The sequence below is a fragment of the Elaeis guineensis genome, chromosome 3, assembly GCF_000442705.2.
Source record: "Elaeis guineensis isolate ETL-2024a chromosome 3, EG11, whole genome shotgun sequence".
Lineage (NCBI taxonomy): Eukaryota > Viridiplantae > Streptophyta > Magnoliopsida > Arecales > Arecaceae > Elaeis > Elaeis guineensis.
This window is the reverse complement of record NC_025995.2, coordinates 1,965,124-1,988,150: the sequence shown is the minus strand read 5'-3', so window position 1 is coordinate 1,988,150 and position 23,027 is coordinate 1,965,124. Positions and strand designations below refer to the sequence as shown.

The following is a 23,027-nucleotide window of genomic DNA, read 5'->3' as shown; positions in this document are numbered from 1 at the left end:
AAAAGAGAGAGAGGGTGGAGGGAGGGAGAGAGAGAGATGGAGGGTGGTGAGCAGTCAGTGGAGGCTAGTGGAGCACCGGGGAGTGGCATGGAGGGGTGGAGGGGCTCTGTCCTTTGGACCTTCATTTCGTTTGAAATAAGGGTCTTGAACGGGGCCTTATTTTTTATTTTGAAAATTTTAAGAGAAGTCAGTGACCTCTTTGCTAACTTCACTTAATATTTTTAAAATAAATTTTTTTTTTTCTATTTTAAAAATTTTAAGTGAAGTCGACAAACCACTTGCTGTCTTTGCTTAAAATTTTCAAAATAGAAGGGGACCCATCCAAGACCTTTGTTTTGAATGAAACAGAGGTCGGGAGGGCGGAGCCCCTCTGCCCCTCTATGCCTCTTCCTGGCGCTCTGTGGCCCTCCTACAGCTTTTATCGGCCGTCCGCCACCCTCCATCTCCCTCTCTCTCTCTTTCCATCCTCCCCTTGCTCTCTTTCCTCTTTCCTTTTCTCCCTCTCTCCCTTCGGTTTTTCATTTTGAAAGTCAGAACCATCTCAGTCCACCGCCGCTATGGCTCGGTATGCTCCAAACCGGGCGGTTCAGGATGGTTCCTCATTCTTTGGCTGCATGTATTAGTTTCAATCAGTTGTTTCTCTATCAAGGAGAATGTCGATCATCATTAGAATCAATGTTAATAAATCATGGAATTATGCCTATAGGGAGTGTTATGGGCATAAACTATAGTTTAGAAAAGGATATAGAGCTTTCTCTAGTTTAGATATTTCATTTATTGTTATTTATAAACCTAATTGCTGCCTCATAGTAATTAAAAAAACACTTTCCAAGGTTTATCTTAGTGCCCTAAAGGGGGGCTTGAATTGCATAGTTTGTAGATATAAGGAAAATTCTTAAATAGATGCTTAGGTTAATTATTTTGGTATAAAATCATAAATATGAGGATGAGCCTTATGCAATAGTAAGATTGCTCCATTGTGGCCTGAGTGTCATGGGTTTGAGGCATGGAAGTAACCTCTCCATACGTAGGGGAAAGCTGCATACATTTGACACTTCCCAGATCATGTAGTGGCGGGAGCCGCATGCATTGGGCCATCCTTTTTTATACATTCACAAATATTAAAAAAATAAACTAGAAGAATGTAATGGAAATAATATGTTAGTCAAAGAAATACTTTGTCAAAGAAACATTTCTACGTTTATTTTTGACTATTTTAGTGCAATATTGCATGTGAACTCAGAAATCTATAGTTTCTGCCCACAAATTACACAAGTAAATTGATCATATGAAAAGGACAAGTGGTTCATTTAGGTTAATGCAACAACCTGCTTTACTGAACAATGAATACAAATACAAATTATTAAGAATTAGTGAAACTTTTAAATTACAAAAATAGTGTTTGGGCACCAGTGAAATAGACAATCGAATGGTGATATGCCCACAGGACTTGCTAATATCAGCACTCACCATTCATAATACTTGATCATTGCCACAACATCTGCTCAGCCCGAAAAACAGGTCAGACCAAGACATAGTTGAGTTGCTTGAACATACGCTAGGTTGCTAGCTTGTTTATGGGCAATCTAGGTGTTATAGGGGGTTTTCTTTCAAGACAATGACTAATGAACAGTGCAATTGGGGAAGGCTAAGGCACGAAAAAGGTAAAAGCAGCATTGCATTCTCAAAGCCTTGGAGAAAATTAATCACCAAAAGCAGTGAAAGAATATCTTTTGCTAAGGACTACATATCTTGGATCTGAAGATTAAAGTCAGCAATATTGGATTTGATAGTCATTCCAACAAATGTTGTATCACCTATATTTGTCTATTGCTTAGTCAAAAATAGCCATTGACTGCAAACTGTGTAGAAAAATAAGCTAGAGTTTCTAATGGTCTAGCATTTATGGTCCCTGCCAGTTTTTTGGCTTTTGTTTGCAGAAAGCTTCAGCTTTTCCCATTTTCTACTCTAGATTCAATAGGGATATAGAAGTAACCTGACTAGTTGTCTTTGGAACTTTTGATGGTTGGCTGACTTCCTGAGTTTGCAGGATGTACTTGGGTCAAATGTAGTGATTATAAAACTCCTTAAAGCCTTATATTACTGGTCAGGGTTAATTTTAAGTTTTCATAGGGTTCAGCAGGCTTTTTCTATATAAAAAAATCATATATCGAACCTTCGAATACAAGTTTGACAATCAAAAGTTTGATTCTTGAGTTTCTAGCAAGTTAATAAAGCTTCAGGTTGAATTTTCCATGTTATCTTCATTCTCATTTGCTTCCATTCCCTTCTTTTGTTTTTCCTCTTTCTTTTTATTTCGTACTGTAGTATCAGATTGCTGAAGTTATCACCCTCAATGTTGTCAAAGGAAAGATAAAGCTGTTGGTTAATGTAATCATGACAAGAGCATTATATGAGCACTGGTAAAGACTTTGGTGGTTGAAAATGGATAATTCAAAGCAACCTAGAATAAATAAATTGGCAAAGCAAAGTCATGGGGCAAAGCTAATGTTGATTTGATAAGGGATACCTAATTCACCATTATTTTATACCTGATATATAATTCAAATCTAATTGTTTTATCTTGTGAGTTTGAACTTTTTTTAGCTTTCATGTAGAAATCTTGTATCACAATCATCGTTGATCCAAGAGAATGTTCTACCATTGTGACGATGTTAACTCAAGCCTTGTGTTGAATTATAAAGCAAAGTTGAAAGATCGAGGAACCAAGAAGCTGAAGAAGGAAACCAAAGAAACAAAAGTTCACAATACTAGTGTGTACTACCTTGTGTCGGCATATTATTACCGTATTAGTACTGGACTGATACTTGGTATGGGGATGTACCTAGCGTCGGTACATTGAACTAACCTTGTGTTAGGTGAATCGACATTGTACCGATGTGATACTACTATGGGTCCTAAATCGAGATTGAAGCTTTAGAAGAAACTTTATTGATTTTAATGCAAGAGCCGACTGCATGTCACTTGTCTTACTTTTATTGCTCCAAGACTTAAATTGCTCTACCGACAATACATAGCCACCCTCATCCAGTAGTTGTGACTGAAGACGTGCTTGGTGTTGTTTTATCTTTTTTTTTTTAAAAAAAGAAATATCTTCCAAAAGTAGATTCATGTAAATTATTAATTAAAAAGTACTTGTTGATATATCTTATTTTGGCAACCACATTTGTGCAACCATTTTTTACGCATAGGCTTACTATTTCAATGAGATGGAGCAATCTTCTAAAAGTAGCAGTTAGAACCTATAAGTCAGTTTTTCTAGCTTCTTCTAAAAGTGCTTTTCCAACTTCTGGTTCTCATAGAAGTACTTCACAAACAATATTACTAGTCACTTAAACTTTTTAGGGAAATGTTTTTTTTATTTTACCTTAAAAGTTGCAAGAGACTTTTTTAAGCAACAACTTATATGCCTTCAAAGCAGGAGAGACCTTTGGAGAGGATTTATGTTTATTTTTATTTTTTTTTTGAGGGTGGGGATGGGTTGGTTGGTTAGGCCATCTCTCTTTCCCCCCTTTTCTTCGTATCCTTTAATATTTATTGCTTTCATCCTTTCTTGCCTCCTGTTTTTTTTTTTCTTCTACGTGTTTGCACCACATGGACTTATGGGATTGTCTAGATGGATACCATGTGGATAAATCTGATGAATGAAAAAGGACAACTTTAGATGGGTTGCCATGAAATATTTTTGACATGCCTAAAGTTCGGTTAGGGAAGCTTGAATGGTTGCAGTCTCACATAGTGCATCACAGAGGTATAGGTCAAGTGACAAGTGGTGTTAACTTGGGATATATTGGGTTTGAAGTCAACTCAATCCAATGAGGTGTGAGTTGGACCTTTGACCTAATAATAAAAGTTGAGATGTGCGGGAGAATGTGAGTGGTTGCCGTGGGATGTGGATATCAAGGTTTGCAGAACCAAAACCAAAACCCATACAGGCCGGCTTCACTATGCATTGTAAAACAGAAACAAAAAATAAACATAATGAAATAGGTGTGGGTCACCACTATTTTGATTCAATGGAGGCCGTGGGTGGGGGGGGGGGGGAAGGATCCGGCCTTCTAAGGGCCTTGATGGCCCTCCGATAGCCACAGTCAGCCTCCTTGCTGCCTCCCCCTCCTTCCACTTCTCTCCCTCCCTCTCTCTCTATAGCTCTCTATTCTCATCTTTTTGGAGGAGGGCGAAGCTTTGGAGGCCTCGACAGTCCTGCGGCGACCTCAGCAAGCCACCAACGACCATTATCGGCTTTTTCCTCTCCTTCACTTCCTTGTCTATCTCTCTTTTCCTCTCTTTCCTTCTCCCTCCCTCCATTTTTATCGGTGTTCCGAATCGAATGTCCAAACTGCACCAGTAGGCCGCTTGTACAGTTTGCCATACCTAGAACTACCTGATTTGGGGCGGTTCGGTGAACCATGGTGGAGTTCATAAATGTGACTGTTGGAACCAGCAGAAAGACATGGAGATGGACGTGGATAGGTGTCAGCATTGGAAGCAAATGATTATCTGACTATTTACAATGTGATGTATGAAAAATAAAATGTGAATATAGAGGACTATTGGCCAATCAAATAGCTATCATTTCATTTATCTTTATCTTTACCTTGTATTTGCCACTATTTATCTTGCTTTACCTCAGTTCACCCGTAGCTCATAGTTGTTAGCCTAGATTCGTAGCCCAGCTACTACCTCCTCTTTTGAGAAGGTGGTATCTTGGTAGTGAAAGTCCTTGAATCTCAAGATAATAGGACTGGCGCTACTAATCCTTGTCTTATTTCCAGTTTTAGACATAGGTGGCACACATGCGAGTTTGCACGACCTTGCTAGTGATGCCTGCACATTGGCAACACATTGTGTCTATCATATCTTTCTCTTATTATCACTCCCTTTCTCTTTGCCGAGCTTAAGATGTTGGCAATTCCTCTTTTGCTCATGAGAGTTGTTGGGCGGGGGGGAGCGCAGAGAGGAGGGATGCTCTTGCTGTCTTTTCCCTTCATGAAAAGGGGCTGGGTCTTTAGCAAAACTAGCTGGTTTCCTTAACTTGCTGATTATATCACTTATTACCAAAAGAAAGAGGAAATATGTTTGAATGTAAGTTTTAGCCACTAGAACAGAAATCCTAAAATACTTGCAAAAGCCCCCTTAAAAAGTTATAATTACCTGAAGCCTGACCCCAAACTAATATAGATTTAGGTTAGATGCTTCCAGTCCACTTTACAGATCTCGCTACATGATCTGCTTGAGGATGTCAAAATGCAAGTATATGGTCAAATCACTGTAATAGATGGATGCTTACCTGCCTTATGATAAAGTGATTAATGGCTCATTTGCCGATTCTTGAGCTTCAATTATGAAGTGGCCTATCTTTTAATGCAATTGACCATGATTGGTTGGTTCATTAATTTGTGCTCAATCATGATCTTAGAACCAACGTGGTCAGATCCTTTTAATGAACCCCTTTTGGATCAATAATGGTGAAATTCCTACAAAAGTCCCTTGTTGGCATAGTGATGGTTGGATCCTAGTATCAGGAATCTTCAACTGATGATTCCGGCATTCTGCAACCTTCACTAATCACCATCCTTGCACCCTTCCCAATCATTTCGAAGTCTAAAATTCATCACCAAATCCTGTTACAGCTATTGTCCATATTTGTGGCCCTTTCTACCATTTTATCAACCTTCACATTCGATTCTTGTTATACCACAAAGAAAATAGTCAAGGTCCCTCACTCCCTCATTTAGTTCCTTAACAAGAAAAAATATTGTTATGTTATGTCCAAGGAGAACTGGTACCAGAACTAGAAGTCTAGAACAACTTTGTTGTGACATCAAAATCCAATTGGAGGTGCAATAGGACCAACTGCAACATATTTAGTACTCTTTTTCCTTCTTCTGTGGTAATATTGTTCTAAAGTAAGCACTTTCTTGTCACTCAAATGATTAATTACCTCTTTATGGACGAAACAGGCTATTGGTAGGTTAGACTGATTACTTGTTCCTTCAAACCCATGAAATCCTACCATTTGCTTTCTGTGCACTTCTTAACCTAAATCAAAATCTCTGATTTTTTTGGTTACGGTGAGACCTGGAAATCCCCTATTGGTTATTATATGCCACTTTTCCTTATGTATTTCGCTGAGAATTTTGTTAAAGATAAAAATATATAGGGTTAACTGTTGTTGTAGTTTCACCATGGCTGGAATTTCACTACTGTCACTGCAGCTATTTCTAGTGTCTTTCACTGCTTCTTTGTGGTAGATTTCATACACTCTTCAAATGCACTTTCCTTGCAAACATTACCAAGTAATCTCTAACATAGTTCCGTATGATTTTCATTAGTCAAATAAAGACCGTAAGTGAATGCTTTCCTCTCTTAACCATCGACTACCCAATGAATGCAAGTGACTAACATTTTCCATAATTTAGCATCCTAACATAAATCCATAACTATCCTTTTTCATCAAATGGGAATTTTGCAAAAATGACCTGTTCTTTAGTTTCTTTGTCTTATTTGAGCCACATTTTTTTTTTGTCTTATTCGATTACTTAACATGTAAGTTATGATTTAAAAAAATACATTGAATATCTATTTACATGTATTAAGACGTGTGATGGGACTAGGCTTGTGGAAATAATGTATGATGCTGAAGATTATTAAGATTCGAGATGAAATAGTCTACTACAAGCATTAATTTGACAATGATGATTAGAGGATGTTGTTGCCATATAACTGAACAACAATGACCATGTTTTTGACATAGAAATATATCCTAATTTTGATAGCAGATGCATGTTCTAATGCATGATACCTTACTTCCTAAACCATTGAAACTTCCTAACAAATTATCCCTACCTGATTTCTTCAATCTCCCATCTCCCTGTTTCAATAGATGTAAAAGGGGGAAGAGAGGCCGTCAGCAAGACAGGAGCTTGTTTATAATCCCAAAGCCAGCAATACTTGCTTCAATTGCATGGCTCCTCATTGTCTCATACTCCTTGTGGACAACACAATGAAAAAGGGTTTAGAAGGTTTCCTGATGGTATTTGGTGGTATCATTCAGTTTGGGACTAGCTCATGTTTGATCCACACTGATCTGGTGCAATCTAAGCACTTATTGGCCTGGTTCGGCCTACTTGGTGCATACTGGCTGTGGTTATCCTGGCACTTGGCTGGTATTGGCTGTTACAACCAAGATTTCAATCCTTGTACTGCATATAATTATAGGACTGTAAATGTGAACCATGATATAGTTCAACAGCTACATATGGACATCCTTGAGACCAACAGATCACATAACACAAGAATCTGCAAATACCAAAATTATGGGCATAAAATAAAGCTCTTCAAATGAAACAAACAAAATATACAGAAGGAAGAATAATTAACTGCAAATGAATTTAAAGAAAAGAATGGGAAAATAAAGAAAAGAGAAGAGAATGAAAAGGAATGACTTTGATGACTTCGGTGTTTCTCAGGTATGGCAGGATGGCTAAAATGCTCCTACTTGGGAAACTGATTAACATTTGCTTCATAACATCAAAAGGGCTCCTCACTAGTTACAATATTCTCTATTGTTATTTAAAATTTCAAAATATCATACTTGTGATGAGGTGAAGTTCCCAAAACTTGCAGTATTTTCTTGTTTTGGCAACTTGGGATCACAGATGTATCTTTCAATGTCCATGCAGGACTTGTCATCTTCTGAGTTTGTTGTTGGAAGAACTTGATCAGGCTGCAGTAGCTCTGCACTCACATAAGTCGCAGTCTTTGAGACTTTCTGCTTTAAATCGATTTAAGTCTGGTCAGGTTCCTATTTTGCTTGCCACTGACATAGCTAGCCGTGGTTTGGATATTCCAACAGTTGATCTTGTTATCAATTATGACATTCCAAGGTTCGTTATCAGCAAAAAGTTCTTTTTATGTTTCGTGGTACTAAACATTTTGCAAATGATGAGAAGCACTTCATGAAAACTATTTCTATCCTTGATGTAGGTATCCAAGAGACTATGTCCACCGTGTTGGAAGGACTGCGAGAGCTGGCAGAGGAGGACTTTCTATTAGCTTTATTACACAGGTTTACTGTTACAGATATTATCTTTCATAGAGAAAGTTGTATCTTAATTTAACCTGCTTATTTAATGCTTAGATTAGTATCATGTCCCCATATGCAATGGAAAATATAAAGATATCTGCTAAAGAAAAGAAAAGAAGGATAAGCATAGTTACTACCTAAACAATAAAGCAAGAATTGGTCTATCATTTTGGATGCTGGGTAGAAAATGGCTTACCCTTTTACGTTTTGGTTAGTCCCATTGCAATTAGATCATTTCAAAAAACGTTAGATATGCTTGGCAATCCATTAAAATTTATGCTTGATCAGCTCCTTGAATTAAATTGATTTGAGGAGATTTATTCATAGTAGTATGCTAATCAAATATGGTTGATTTTCTCAAGCTTCCATAATGCTCGACGATGAGATCATAAGAACCTATTACGCTGACATTTTTCAATGAGCTTTAGTCAGATTTATGATTTTATTTTTCAAATCTGAATCTTATATCATTATTGTCATGATCATATTTTTCAAATTTTTTTTACTGTGTACATTTTAGTAGCTAAAGTCTCATAAGATATAGAATTTATACAAAACATGCATCTCTTTTCAAATAACTGCTTACCATACATAAAATTAGTCGTGTTTTCATTTCAAATCAAAAACCATCATTTTTATAAATTAAATTATAATAGTTTAATAATCTATTGCTAATCTAGGAAGCATAGATACCGATATGCGGTATGGGTACTTTATCATACGGATATGCCAATATGGCAAAAATTTAAAAAATCTCAAGAATGCAGAGATAGGAGTACTGGTATCGTACCGGAAATGTATCCGCATCGAAAACGTACCCGATGCTGGTATACACCTGAAATAGTATCCATGCTTCATAGTTGCTAATTCTTTGGCATTAAATTATCAGCATCAATATAGATATTGGTCTTTTTGGAAGCATTTGAAACTCATGTTCTATCTTAGCCCATCTCCTCCCCAACATTGAAAAAAAATCTGAAACATGTTAAAGTTGCAACCCAACCCTTTGGGTGCATTTGATTATAGAAATAGAGAGCTAGATTAGATCAGTTAAATGAAGTTAGAAAGGGAAAACCATGGGTTAAAATGTTCCATCTTGTCATTGGAGTAAGTTACTCCTAGGTTAAGCAATATAAATGGGTTAGGAGGAAAGAGGCATTTGTGCTATGCCAACTTTTTTGAATATTCATTTTGCCTTGTTGAGAAAGTGGTATATTTAAGGTTCGTCATCTCGGTACTGGATCCGTATCGGTACCATCCTATTATAGTGTCGATACATGGTTCAATACAGTACGAGATAGTGTTTCGAGTTTCGGTATGGTATGAAATACTATACCGATATGAGACCTATATAATACGGTACAGGGTGTATCGGGCGGTTCAGCCTATTACGGCATTCTATGGTTTAATCCATGTGCTCAATTAAATATTTGGATCAAAGATGGAATAAGTGGGTGAAAAACCTTCTATTCCTTGTTATTCTCCAGCTAAAATGTAGCTTTAATTACGTGGTTGGTCTTTATGCCCATCTCCTAAATCACATCCTTTCAAAATTTCTAGACAATATTATTGTGATTTGATTCACTTTGGAGAAGGTTTTAAAACCCAATGTGCACCGACATGTCCCTGATCAGACCATTGGGATATTAAGTCTTGGGATAGGTCCAGGACCCTAGTTTTTGAGAAGCTAGGTCGTCTGAATTGCTTTGGCACCAGCTAGTATGAATTGGTTTAGTGACTGGCACTAGCTTGTGCCCAATAATTGGAACTAGGTCATGTCAAGAGGGGTGCTTGAGCCTCTTTTCTTTTCCTCAATTGCTTTGCATGTGAAAGGAGGATGGAGAGAAGAGAGGAAGAATGGAAGCCTCCCAGATCCATATTAAAACTTAGTAATTTCCCCTTCAACCTTTTGTTTTTTCTATTTTTTGGCCAAAAATCAAAAGAAAGATGAATGAGGGAAAACCATGCTATTTTTTTCATTGGACATGATATTTGGTCATTTGTTGTTTAGCAATCAACATATGATGCCATTCTTTTGGCAATATATTTTATTTTATGTAATTGTATTATTTTTAGAATAAAATAATTATTAAATGTAAATAATAGTTTTGCTGTCGTAGTGAATTACCAAGACGTCAAACTGTTCCAAAGAAGTTTTGTCGAACCAATGTCGGAGGACATACTGGCTGGTGACTTGTTCAGCATGATACGAGTCCATACCATGTCATTTTGGGGTATACCACAATAGGAAGAGTCGGAAAGGGAGGAGATAGGGAGAAGGAGAGAGAGGAAAAGAGAGGGAGGGAGAGGGAGAAAGGGAGGGAGAAAGGGTTCGAAAGCTCTCATCATTGTTGAGGGGATAGAACCCTAAGCCATAGGGTGAGGACCGAGAGAGAGAGAGAGAGATAGGGAGGGGAGAAGATGCTTACCGGTGACACTTGGGGGGAGGAGGGTGAGCGTCGAGCAGCAGTGTGCTGGAAGTGGTCTTGACTGCCTAAGAGAGGAGATGATGGCGAGTGACGGAGGAGAAGGGGGGGTTAGGTTCTCAAAAGATTACTAGCCAATGGGGTTGGAGGGGGGAGGTTTTAATTGAACCAAGGTAGTGGGGGGGAGGGGTGTCTAATCAAAAATTGACCTGGGCGAGGGAGTTTTTATCGAACTGAGGATGGCGAGTGACAGAGGAGAAGGGGGGGTTAGGTTCTCAAAAGATTACTAGCCAATGGGGTTGGAGGGGGGAGGTTTTAATTGAACCAAGGTAGTGGGGGGGAGGGGTGTCTAATCAAAAATTGACCTGGGCAAGGGAGTTTTTAATCGAACTGAGCTGGACAGGAGGTGGGGGGCTTTGATTGTTTCAAGCCTGGAGGAGGGTTAGAGTCGATTTAATCAAATGGTAAATCAAGATTAGAGCTGGTTCGGCCTATTTACTGAGCCAATAGGGTGAACTGTCCTAGTTCCCACTGGTTTGGCTTGGCATGCCCCAAGTTGGGTGGTTTGAGGCAGTATGGTGAACCATGGTCCCAGGATTTGATACCATCAACTTGGTTTTGACCAATTACCAAGATCATAGTTTGGGATTTGAACATTTTTTTAAAGAATATTTTCAATTACGGAGGGAGTGGGGAGAGAGGTCGAGAGAGAGAGGGTTCGAAAGTCCTCATCATTGTTGGGGGGATAGAACCCAAGATGTAAGGTTAGGGTATAGAGAGAGGGAGGGTAGAGGATGCTTATTGGTGATGTCTGGGGTTGGTGGGGGGGGGTGTGAACATCGACGGTTGCGAGTGCCCTAGAGGGGCTCCCATGAATGCGAGCAATGGGAGGGAGGGGGGGGGGGTTGAGGGTCTCCTAAGAGAGCACGGGTTTGGGAGGGGAGCCCTTTCTACCAAGCTTGGGGAAAGAAATTGAATTGAGCTAGGTTAGTGGGGGGGGGGGTTTAATTGAACTGAGTTGGGCAAGGGGGTTTTTAATCGAATTGAGATGGGCGAGATGGGGAGGTTTGATCAAACCAAGCTGAAGGGAGGGTCAGAGCAGGTTCAATCAAATTGTAAACTAACATTAGAGCTAGATCGGCCTATTTACTTACCCGATGGGGTGAATTGTCTTAAATTCCATTGGTATGGTTCGGTACATTCTGAATCGAGCAGTTCAAGGTAGTATGGTAAACCATGGTCCCAAGTTTTGGTACTATTATGGCATTATCAATTTGGTCTCAACCAATTCCTAAGGTCATAATCTAGGATTTGAACCTTCTTTAGATGAATATTTCCAATTAGAATAATATTTGAGTTAAATATCCATGATGGGGCGAACCAACTGAAGCTAAACAAAACAAACAAATTTTCTTTCATCCTTTCACCATTGATGGCCCTTCCTCATCCTAGGGTTGGTATTCAGTATCTATTTTTGTCATTGAACATTTGAAGTTTTTGAGCGTAAACTTCAAGTCAGCCTTATCTCCCATGATTTTCATGCCACATCATGCTGTTTTTGCATACACTATGCTTTTCTTGGAACTCCTATGAGTAGCATGGTTTCTGTATTGACTTCAACATTTGTACCTCATTTACATTTTTCTGCAACAGAGAAAATATTAAGATTGGTCCAATGACGTGAATTACCAACATTGGATTTAAAAGATTTTGTATGTTCCGAGGCTAAGAATTATTAGTATTGTTTGGACCTATATGGTCCAGTCTTTTTTGAAATATTTTTATTTTCTATGATATGTGATTGACCAGTCATGGCTAAGTTAATTAAGATTTAGGAGTCCACTTCCTAACTTGGTACTATGGAGGTTCCATGTTTATTGTTTGAGGTGGTTTCAGGGAATTTTAGAATGCCTGTTTGGAGGTGGGTTCTGCAGATGATTGTATTCCACATGGTGGTCAAGCTTGGAATATGTTGGCAATTAGGCTCGATTCAGTGGTGTGGGGAGTATTGTTTTCTGGCAATTTTGAGCAGTTAGGTGTTATTTGGTGGGTAGTTAGGGGCCTGACTTAGTGCAGGTGGGAATGGTATATGGTGCTTCTGAATGTTGTTTGAGTGCACTTAATGGTCTGGATGCTTTCTAATTGAGCATCATGGATTGGTGCAATTGGGACAGTATTTTGGATTGTTCAGGAATGTAGGTTCTTATTATCTTTTCGGATGTGGGGCTGAGATGGTGTTAATATAGGCCATCATCTACTAGGTCAGTGGGGATCGATTACACCTAAGCCACCCAAAATGAAAAATCAAGTGTCTATGCTATATTGCATGTTTCATTTCATTAATATTCATATGTATCTGAATGCACTGCTTTAACCTTTATTCTGATGAGTGGCAACAAAGAATGTTTAGTTGAAATGTTGGATTGCCTCATACAAGCTTTGAATGACCTGGACAATCCTTTATTAGTCTGGTTCCTCGTGGTTCTTAGTTCTATGGAATCACCACAATCATAAGCATGCCATTTGGTCTTCTTAACTCCCTTATGTGGTGACAGTCTCAGGTATCAACATGGTTCTTGTGCTTTCAGTCAGGCTTTGATGCTACTTATAGCAAGCCTAAACTTTTAATATCCATTGATCTGTGTTGTGCTCTATTTACATTTTAGATAGCGATGTTAGGTTGCCTACCATGATAGATTACAATGTAGAACACTCTCCTTGTGATGCCACTATGGTTTCCAAGACCTTTAATCAATCCAGGAAATTGTCTTAAATGATTGGAGGACTAAAATAATCCTTGACCAACAATCTGATAAGGTCAATTATGATAATGAGTAACAATTAATTGAAACTCATCTTGGAAATTCAGCACATAAGATTTATAAACATGCATGGAGAAATATTAAAATAAACTAAAGGGCAGCCCCATTGATTAAGAGGAAAATGTGACAAAGAATGAATATAATCATGAGATCTATGGCATAAAAGTGACAAGAATGATTAAAAAAATCTGAAAAGAATGGTGATGTCACTAGAATATGAAGGTAAAAGCAGTCGTTAATTAAGAGTGACAAAACAATTAATGGAAGAAGAAATAAGAAAGCGTTGAAAATGAATCACCAGTAGGATGAATTTACTGCCTAAGATGGAGTTTTTGCAGACTTTAACATTTCATTGAGAAAGGATTGTACCATGGGGCACATCTTGCTTTCAGATCCACACGTTGCAGTGCAAAAAGGCTCATCAAATACGCAAGAAAAGCACTCAGCTTGCAGTAACATCCTTGAAGAAGAATTCCTAATGAAACCCCAATATTCAAACCTATAGTTTTTTGAACTCTAGGACTTCACATGTGAGCAATATTTATTGAAAGTAGGAAGGAAGTTGGGAGATGGAAAGCAGATATGAGAGTTTCATTCATCCATAAGGATAAAAGAAATGAGAGATCGTGTCTATTTGAAAGGAAAGTGGAAGAGAGGGAGTTGAGTGCATTGATTTTTGCAGGAAGCGACTTGGTAGCATTCAATGTGTTCTTAATATCCCCCAGGTCCTTTTCCTCATCTTGTATTAATCCATGAAATCTCTTAGAGTTGGTTCTCCCACATAAATTTACCTGTCACATCATTAGGCATGTGTAAGTTGTTACATGACAGGCATGTGACAGTGTATCAGTACAGGAGTGCAGTCCTGCACCATTGTCTAGACCTGGTATTGTACTATTCCAGCAGAAAACTGGTACAGGGTTTGGTATCGGTATTTGAAACCTTGGTTGTGCCTCTGTGCATGTTGACCCCCTGCTTTGGTGTCCTAGGCATATTATAGGCTGATTTATGTTTTAACTCATGATAGGATCTTAGCTTGCTGTCCAAAATTTTGTGCATCATAGAGTGTTTTGCCATTACAAATCACAGCATAGATCATTTTACAATCTTTGTGGTCTCCTAGCTTAGTTCTTTGGGTAAAAACTAAGATTTAATTCATTATGAAGCATCTGCTATGCCTGCAAAATGTGGATGCCAGACTAGAAACTTACAATCAATGCATGGATACATCGGTGCTGCGAAACAACTATTAGTTTCCTTCAAAGTTCTTTTCTCATGTCCGGTTGCAGCTTAGTTCTTTTGTTAGATTTTGTTGTTTTAGCTTGCAAGCTTATCTTTAAGGTCATGTTTACTTCACTCCAAAGAAAAATCCATGTAGCCAATGAACCTTTTCACATTGTAGTATAATTCAAAGAAATTACAGAACTTTATGTGGCAAGTTTCAAGTCAAGAAGAGTTTACTGTATACTCATCTAAGCGAAATGGATGCTAAATGCTAATGTAATAATCTAGTTTTTGGTCTGACAAACCACATTAAGTTGAAAAAAGCCTTCAGATGTGAAAGTTAGAGTTGCATTTTTCAGGACCCCTGCTGTAGCAAGATTCTCCTTAGTCAAGAAGAGTTAAATGCTGACACTTCCCGGATTTAAGCATACTGAGCTGCTAGAAGATTCATGATGACATCTAAGTTAATGCTTTTCTAAATGAATACTTGGACTTCATATCCATAAGCCACAAGTCAGTAGAGAAGGATATTTGCTACTTTCAGGTTATTGTATTAGACATATTACACTCTCATGAGAAGTCTGCATAGACTATTTCCGCTATAATTCACAAGGATTTTAAATAATTTTGCATCACAAACCTCCAATAAACAAGAGCATTTGCTTGATTAATTTAAGGTGCGGACAATATGAAACATGGAATGAAAAATACACTAAAGGTTTACCTCTGCAGGTGCTTAAGTCATCAAATGTTAAGTAAACATGTTGGTACCTCATTAAACAAATACTTTAAGAATGTCAACTGCTTGAAGTTATAGTTGCTTCTATTACTGTATTAAATAAGCTGTGCCATTACCAAAGCTGTGATGAGCAACCCTTCATTCAATCAGGATCATGCTCCACTGTTTGTTCTGTTGAAGGATCAGTTGTTCTGCCATAACTAGCTCCCACTCCAATAGAAGAGTTACTGTAGCATGTACAAGGGACATTGGAAGCAAAAGTGCTATTGATAAAAGATATTGTTCTTTGTGTAGGCTAAACTCTTCATTGCTTGAACCCCTTTCAATCTCGCCTCTTTCATTTTCTCCAATTGTTATATTTGAATGTTCAGACTCAACTAAAAAGGGAAACTCTTAGGGGGTGTTTGGTTTGTAACCGAAATAGGAATGAGAATGGGAATCGGAATGGCTTGGAATCGTAATCGGAATGGCCAAATCCTCCGAAGCGTTTGGTTTGTGACCGGAATCGAAATCGAAATTGGAATGAAAATTTGAATCCATAGAGAGTAGGGATTGAGTTCTATATAGATTGAGCCATTCTCATTCTATTCTAGAATCGGAATCGGAATGGGACTCCTCCCACCTAAATGGTTGGAATGGGAGTCACCCATTCCGATTTCGATTCTAGACCCCCACTTTCCCAACCAAATATCCCCTTAAGGTATTATGACTGAGGCTCCAACAGAAACTTGGAGCCAGATCAATCTGTAAACATCTAACAGATTCCTATATTTCCCAGCTAGTTGGCGATATCTATGGATATGAGTGCAAGCCGATTAGATCAACTCCATCACCTTGTTAGCAGCTTACCATTTGGGCCTTTCCCACTTGCTTGCATGGACTGTTAATGGGCGGGCTAGTTTGAACAGCCCAAAGAACTCACCTAGAGAAATCTGAGCCTGGACTTGTGTTTTATAGTTGTAAGCAATGGTTGGTTCTGTAAATGGAGGCCCAAACAATTTTTGGGCTGGGCTCGGGCTGAAAATTTGTTAACAAGAATTAAGGGCCATCTTGAGCCCAACCAGGCCCGAAAGTATATGTTGAGTCAATTGAGCTGACGTCTGATACTCCAGTGCAGATCTTGGTTGGACCAGGCTTGGGCCTGTAGTTTAGACCTTGTGCTGTCTCTGGGTCTAGGCTTGACATAGCCTGACCTAGCTTATTGTCAACCCTGCTTTCTGTCATTAATGGATGAATGAAATGTTGGAGTTGCAGGGACAATAGGACTAGACGAAGGAGGGCCTTCTTTTCTCCTCTCTTTTTTGTGTTTCGCTCCTATTTAATTCTAATTAAATAATATCTTTCACATTTGCTTGTTACTAAAGCATATCTTATAGATTCTCTGCTGACCTAGAGTAGCGTTTGCTTGGTGAAGCAGTCTACACAAAATGAAGTGCTGTTTGTTTGCTCAATTTAATGCCCAAGTTGTTTCTTAGATTTTATATGGTTCTTCTTCAAATTCAACTCCAAACATAATGCGTTGTGTGATTTTCATAAATTTAGTTTCCCATTCAATCCTAAGCTTGACGTGATTATGTTTTTTATGTCTTTTATTTTTTGAGAGAGAGGAAACCCACCTGCTTTATGATGACCTAGGTCTAGATTTTGGATGCACCAACAAAGAACAGAACCTGGAACCTCTGGTTACTAAGCAAAGGGGTGTGACTATTGGGACAAGCCCCAATTTGCACCTTCATTTTTGTCTTTACGAAGGTTAAATTATTCTATTCTTGCCTTGGCTTGTTAGAAATGCTTATAATCAAATTAAGAATTGGTCGGTCTCTTTATTTAGAAGGTTATGCTTGAGGAGTATCTTACCAATGCTCTTTCATGAAAAGCCTCTGTATGACTAGAAGCAACCTTAAGAAAATTTTGCAAATTGGAAGGGTTTGGGGTTGACTATTCGAGAAAAGAACCTTGGCTTTTGAGTTTAACTCTAGCCTATGGACTTATTGGAAGAGCAGAATATTCAGCCTTCATTCTGATATTTGGAATGTAATTTGTCATGTAATGAAAAAGTGCTCTCACTATTCCATGAAAATACAAAATAATCTGGTTAGCCAGAAAATAAAACAAATTATTTGTTTGACATTTATATTAGGATTTATAAAGAAGTCATGATTTCAATCTTCATTTGAGCTTAGTTCAGCTAGGCTGTTATATTATTGGCTTTAAATTAGTTTATTATTCTAGAGAATGGCACATGCAACACACAATGCCATGAAGTCATGGAAGCATGGGAACTTCGCTGCTGTGTGCCTCTGATATTGGATTATATAGTTGACTAGATGTCATACAGAGAACCAAACTGTTGAGTATAGATATCTATTTGAATATTGAAATGGTGACAAAAGCTAAATGCATGAGCTAGACAAATGTATCAACCTGCCAGTTTAGTATAATAAACCTTGTATAATGAAATTCTAAATTAAACTAAATCGGATTTAAGCTTTTGTGCAGCTTTTCCTGTTGACCAATTAAACAGAACCTATTGACTTTCCTATTAATTTTGACTGCATTGTCATGAAGTAATAAATATAAAACAAGAAAGAAAGTTTAACCTCTATTAGAGAGGTTATCTTAACTATAAACAAGGCACCCAACAGCTTTCATGCTGACAATTATGGACTTCCTCCAGAAGAATATATACAATAGTCGATCTGAATAATTTAATGATCTCCACTTGCAATTCGCTTTCTTAACTTCTAAAATTCAATGTTGGGATGTTCGATACTGAGTTAATTGAGTTTTCCAACCAGAATTTTATATATCAGCCATTAGATTGGGGTGGGCATTCATGTGTTTATATGCATGTATATGTGTATGCACGTATGCTTTCACATAATTTTGAAAAGATGTTCTTTAGTCTACCTTTCTTCTTCTTTGCATTAGTAAATTTGAATTTTTTCAATTATTTGCAGAATGATGTAGATCTTATTCACGAGATAGAAGCTGTTATTGGAAAGCAATTAGATAAATTTGAATATGAAGAAAAAGTGGTTCTGGAAGATATCACCAAGGTACATAATCTAACTAAATCAGCTTATTTCAACTGGTTTTCTTATGATTAGCTTATCATTTTGCTATTTGTACTTCAAAAAAGGAATACTTTTCACCTTTTTATTTTCAAATTTCCAGAGTTCGTGAGTAGGATGTTAACTACTCTGGCAATCACTATTTAGCTGAAATGAAAGAAGTGATTTTTTTGAGGAAAGTAAGATGTGAATTTTCATTCGCTATTTTGGGTCATTATTCTGCTTACAGTCATATATGGTACAAAGCAAATTTTAACTAGAAACAATGATATATAAAAGGAATAACTAAAAAAATATTGATAAAATATACAGGCATAGTGTTATGTATAAGGGTTCAATTGTCAATACTGTGTATCGTATCATCCATGACCTGTACAGGTATGATATTAGCATCAGGTTTTGACTAACATGACTTGAAACAAAACTGAGTATATTAGAACAGAAAATGAAAAATAGAAGTAAAATTCAGGATTTTTAAAAAAAAAAAATTGTTGTTTTGGGGGGGGGGGGACTTTAAGATGATCTGTGGTTTATCAGCATTATGTAGAACGAAACTGAATTATTAATTCCTTTAATTCAAGAACATATAAGATGGAATGCATTCTTCTACAAGTATTGTGTCTGTAAGTGTTGCAGAAGTGACATGAACTGGATATGCATTTGCTAAGATATTTGGTTCTGATATTTCCTTTTAAAGTTTCGGATATTCTAGAAAATGCAGTGGAACTTGGGGAGCTTTTTGTGGAAGCAAAGGATATAAAAATCCGCACTGTATGTGCTTGGCCTTCATGAAATGTTCCAATGATTCGAAAATCAGTATGTGTGACCTTTCTTCAAGAGGTCTTCACATCCTTCAAAGCAAGCTAATTCTGTGGCATACTGCTAAAGAGGCAGGGATGGTCAATAGACGAGTGAACTGGGATTTTACACTCCAATGGATTTGATTCATCTCCTTATCTTAGATCTCAGTCTTGGTTATCTATTTATTGATCTGGCTGTGTACAGATAGGTGCTACGCATGTGTGGTTCGTGTTGCTATCCAACTTGTTCCTTCTTATCAAGGGCAAAATATTATGGATATGCTTGACCACACCATACAAAGCCATGCAGGGCCTTTGGCATTACAATTAACTAGCATTAGGCATGTACTGTGCTGGTTGCCTGCATCTGGTTCTTAGATGCCACATGCTAGCTGCAGACAAATAGATGCAGGAGTTTGGTTGCTTGCAACCACCGTAAAGCCTTTTTTACCGCATCTAGAGATGTAGCAAAAATGGGTGCATCTTGGATGTGGGCTTTAAATGCAGCATTAGAGGGCTAATATCATGTCCCTTTCTTTCCAATAATCATATGATACTAATATTACTATGATCATAATAATAAAATATTATCATGATTTTATCATAATTTCTTATTGTAATAGTTATTATTTGATAAATAATCAAAAAATATCATAGCATCATATAATAATATATATTATATATAATTATAATATATTATGTAACTATAGTATAATAATATAATAAAATTATAATATGAAGATATAAAAATATAATAATTATTACAATAATATGAATTATTATTTTATTATCTTATATTAGCAATGCTAATTAATTTTAAAACAAAATAATATGATAATTACATGAATCGATGTTATGTAATATTTAGTATGTTATAATAATATTATATATTATATTTTATTATTATATTATATAATATTATACCTTATAGTATAATATTATACATTACAGTATATTATAATAATTATAGTATGATATTATGATAATAAAAATATCAGTGTAAGTAATCTTACCATGTTAGGGTGATCATACCTTCATATTAAAACAACCAAATGCAAGAATTGCATTTGCATTTTTCAGATGAAGGCAAGTAAAACAAACACAAATGCATATCCAACATTTCTAGTTACAGCTGCATCTAGAAATGTGTGCAACCAAACAGACCCTAAGTGTAGTTATAATAAATTGAGCATAGTTATGAATTATGATTCAATCCCAAAGGGGCTTTCCTACTTTGATACCCAAAGAAAAAAATCTTTTGGATGGGATTTTTCTTTATTTCTGTATATGGTAGGATGCTAGAGCACTTTGTAGATGAGGCTCCAGTGGTATCTGAGATCCATTTGGGCCGGTAGGTGTCTTGAAGTTTATTCTGGACTAAATTTTTATTATTATTTTCTAAGACAATGTTATTTCGGTGTCTTGGAACTCTACAAATGGTTAGTCCAGTCATAAAATAGTCTAGATACAAAACAGGAGCCCAATTACAAAGGGAGAATCCAGTCACAAAGTGCTCCCATTAAAACAGTATATAGAAATAGAAGTAGATAGGTGGATGGATGATTAGTTACTCTAGTTTTAACATAGTGATATTGTTGCATGTACCTAGTTAATGAGCCTTTTTCGTATTGCTTGTTGATGGTTGATCTATTTGTTCAAAGATTTTGAGCTTATTCAGCTGCAGCTGATGATTGGACAATTCGATTTGCTATTTGTTTTGCAGGTTTACAAAGCCAGACGTGTTGCAAATATGAAGATGATAGATGATGGGTTTCAAGAGAAAGCAGAAGCTAGAAAAGTACAGAAGCTGAAAACATTGGCAGAGAAGGGTTTGCTAAAGAAGCGGAAAAGGTAGAATCAATGTTTCTGAGAACATTGGTAGAGAAGGTTTTGCTTAAGGAGCAGTAGATGGAACTTCTGCCCTTTATTCTTAAAAATAGAGAAAAAAAGGAAAAGAAAGAAAAGCAACATCAAATTCCACAGATTTTGGTAGGGTAGTATGCAGTGTGTATGCTCTTTTTGCTTAATTCAGAGATAGATTTTTAGGGCGACACTGGTCTCCACTGCACGTAGGTTAACCCCTCCAGCTTTTCTTTTCCCTACCAGAAAAATCTTATTTATTTACGCATTATAGTTGGATATGTTATTGTGTGGTCTTAGCATGGTTATTATTTTTGTATTAGTAAACACAAATATATTGATCACGTTGATATTAGATCATCATGAACTATAGCTTCCTTTTCTGGCTCAACACAAACTAACCGCCCAGAACATGCTGTGCTTGATGACTTGTCCATCTGAAATGTGTGAAATTTTGAGGTAACAAGTTTGTTACTTTCTATATGGAAAGCAGTTTATGGTTAGTAAAAATAAATAAATATCCAAACTTTTCGTTGTTTCGGTATGTGGTTCGTTCCGGAAAAAATCAGTATTGTTAAATCCTAGAGGTGACAATAGGTCCGGTAGGGTTGGGCAAAGAAAAAAAATTCCTTAATGCGTACATCCGGGCCGTGAAAACAGAAATAAAAGAAAAAATATCTAGGAAAGTTAACAGTTGTCATATCAGTCAAGAGATTAAACTGTTGGGAATAGTATCTCAAAATCAATCGTCAATCTGTTGACAGTTGTACTCCTTTTATATTAATACATAAATTATAAATAAATAAAAATTATTTTGATATTTTTTTTCATCACAAATGTTTCATCTTCTAATGAACTTCTGTGTTGTGGTGAAGTCCTGAGGACTATTTAGACTCGACAAAGGAGGATTTGTCGCTTAGTCCTTAAATCTGTTCGCGATCAAATGATACGTTGTTACCAAGGATGACAACGTTTATCGAGCATAGATCGTTGTGTGCCATATGGGTTGATTGTCCTCATAACCAAGGAGTGTGGAGGCACTGGTATGGCATACAGGTGAGATGTAATGGTACATCTGCACCGAACGTGACCGACTCCGGAGCTATTTCTGCTGTCAAGATTTGCTCTGATGGGATATGGGTATAAATGTCCCTCCGATCTGAGACCGTCACGGTGACTTGCAAGCAACTTACTGTACTTAGACACTGGACTATATGAATTTCTAATTCAGTGACGGAAGGCTGCTGGGTGTAGTCAAGTACTTGACTTGTCGGTGTGTGTGTCAAGATGGGATTGACCACTCCAGTTTAGGAGCTGTGTACAGTCGTGTTTCAATTTAGCAAAATCTTGGCCAGGGTAGTCCTAGTGAGGAGTCATAGGACTAATTGAGTTGAGCATGATTCGGATGATCTCATCAGGGTTGACAGTTTAACCCTGAGTCATCCTAAACACAGGGGTCAAAAAGGATGAATTATACGGTAACCATATTCACGTAGGTTCTGAATGTTGCGATTGCGACTATTCGACCTATCCGGTCGTCGGGTACCATTGCTAGATGGTCACTTCGATTAGTACAGGAATTGGTTCCTATGCTACCGGTTTAGGTTCGAACCTGCGAGGTCACATACATTAGAGGTTCCTTTCTGATCTGATGGCTGATTATGAGTCTTATGTGTCTGGGACTCTATGATTGAGAATTAGGATTCTCTGATCATGAGTTCCACACATTTTGGGTACCGGGGTCAAAATTTTGAATTTCAAATTTTGAATTTGAAATTTGAACTCTTTGATCAGGGTTTCATATCGATGGTCTCTGATACCTAATTGCCCATCGGATTTGGACTCAATATTTATGAGAGGTTTAATTAGTGATTTGATCGCTAATTAACTCAATTTGATTGAGTAATTATTTTTAGATCAAGTCCAATTGAATTGGATTCAGTTTGGATTGATCCGATTAGGTTAAGTGTTG

The 23,027-nt window shown here is 37.2% G+C and overlaps 1 protein-coding gene across 1 annotated transcript in view; it reads left to right on the top strand.

Annotated features, from left to right (window-relative positions):
• Positions 1–21,432, top strand: part of LOC105042398 (DEAD-box ATP-dependent RNA helicase 36) — a 37,777-nt gene extending 16,345 nt beyond the window's left edge. Inside the window, exons 3-6 of the mRNA XM_073253516.1 lie at positions 7,707–7,910; positions 8,011–8,092; positions 18,282–18,380; positions 20,919–21,432. Coding sequence (XP_073109617.1) covers positions 7,707–7,910; positions 8,011–8,092; positions 18,282–18,380; positions 20,919–21,050 — 517 coding nt within the window. The 3' untranslated portion in view covers positions 21,051–21,432. The remainder of the gene's footprint in view (positions 1–7,706; positions 7,911–8,010; positions 8,093–18,281; positions 18,381–20,918) is intronic.
• The last annotated feature ends 1,595 nt before the right edge of the window (positions 21,433–23,027 follow it).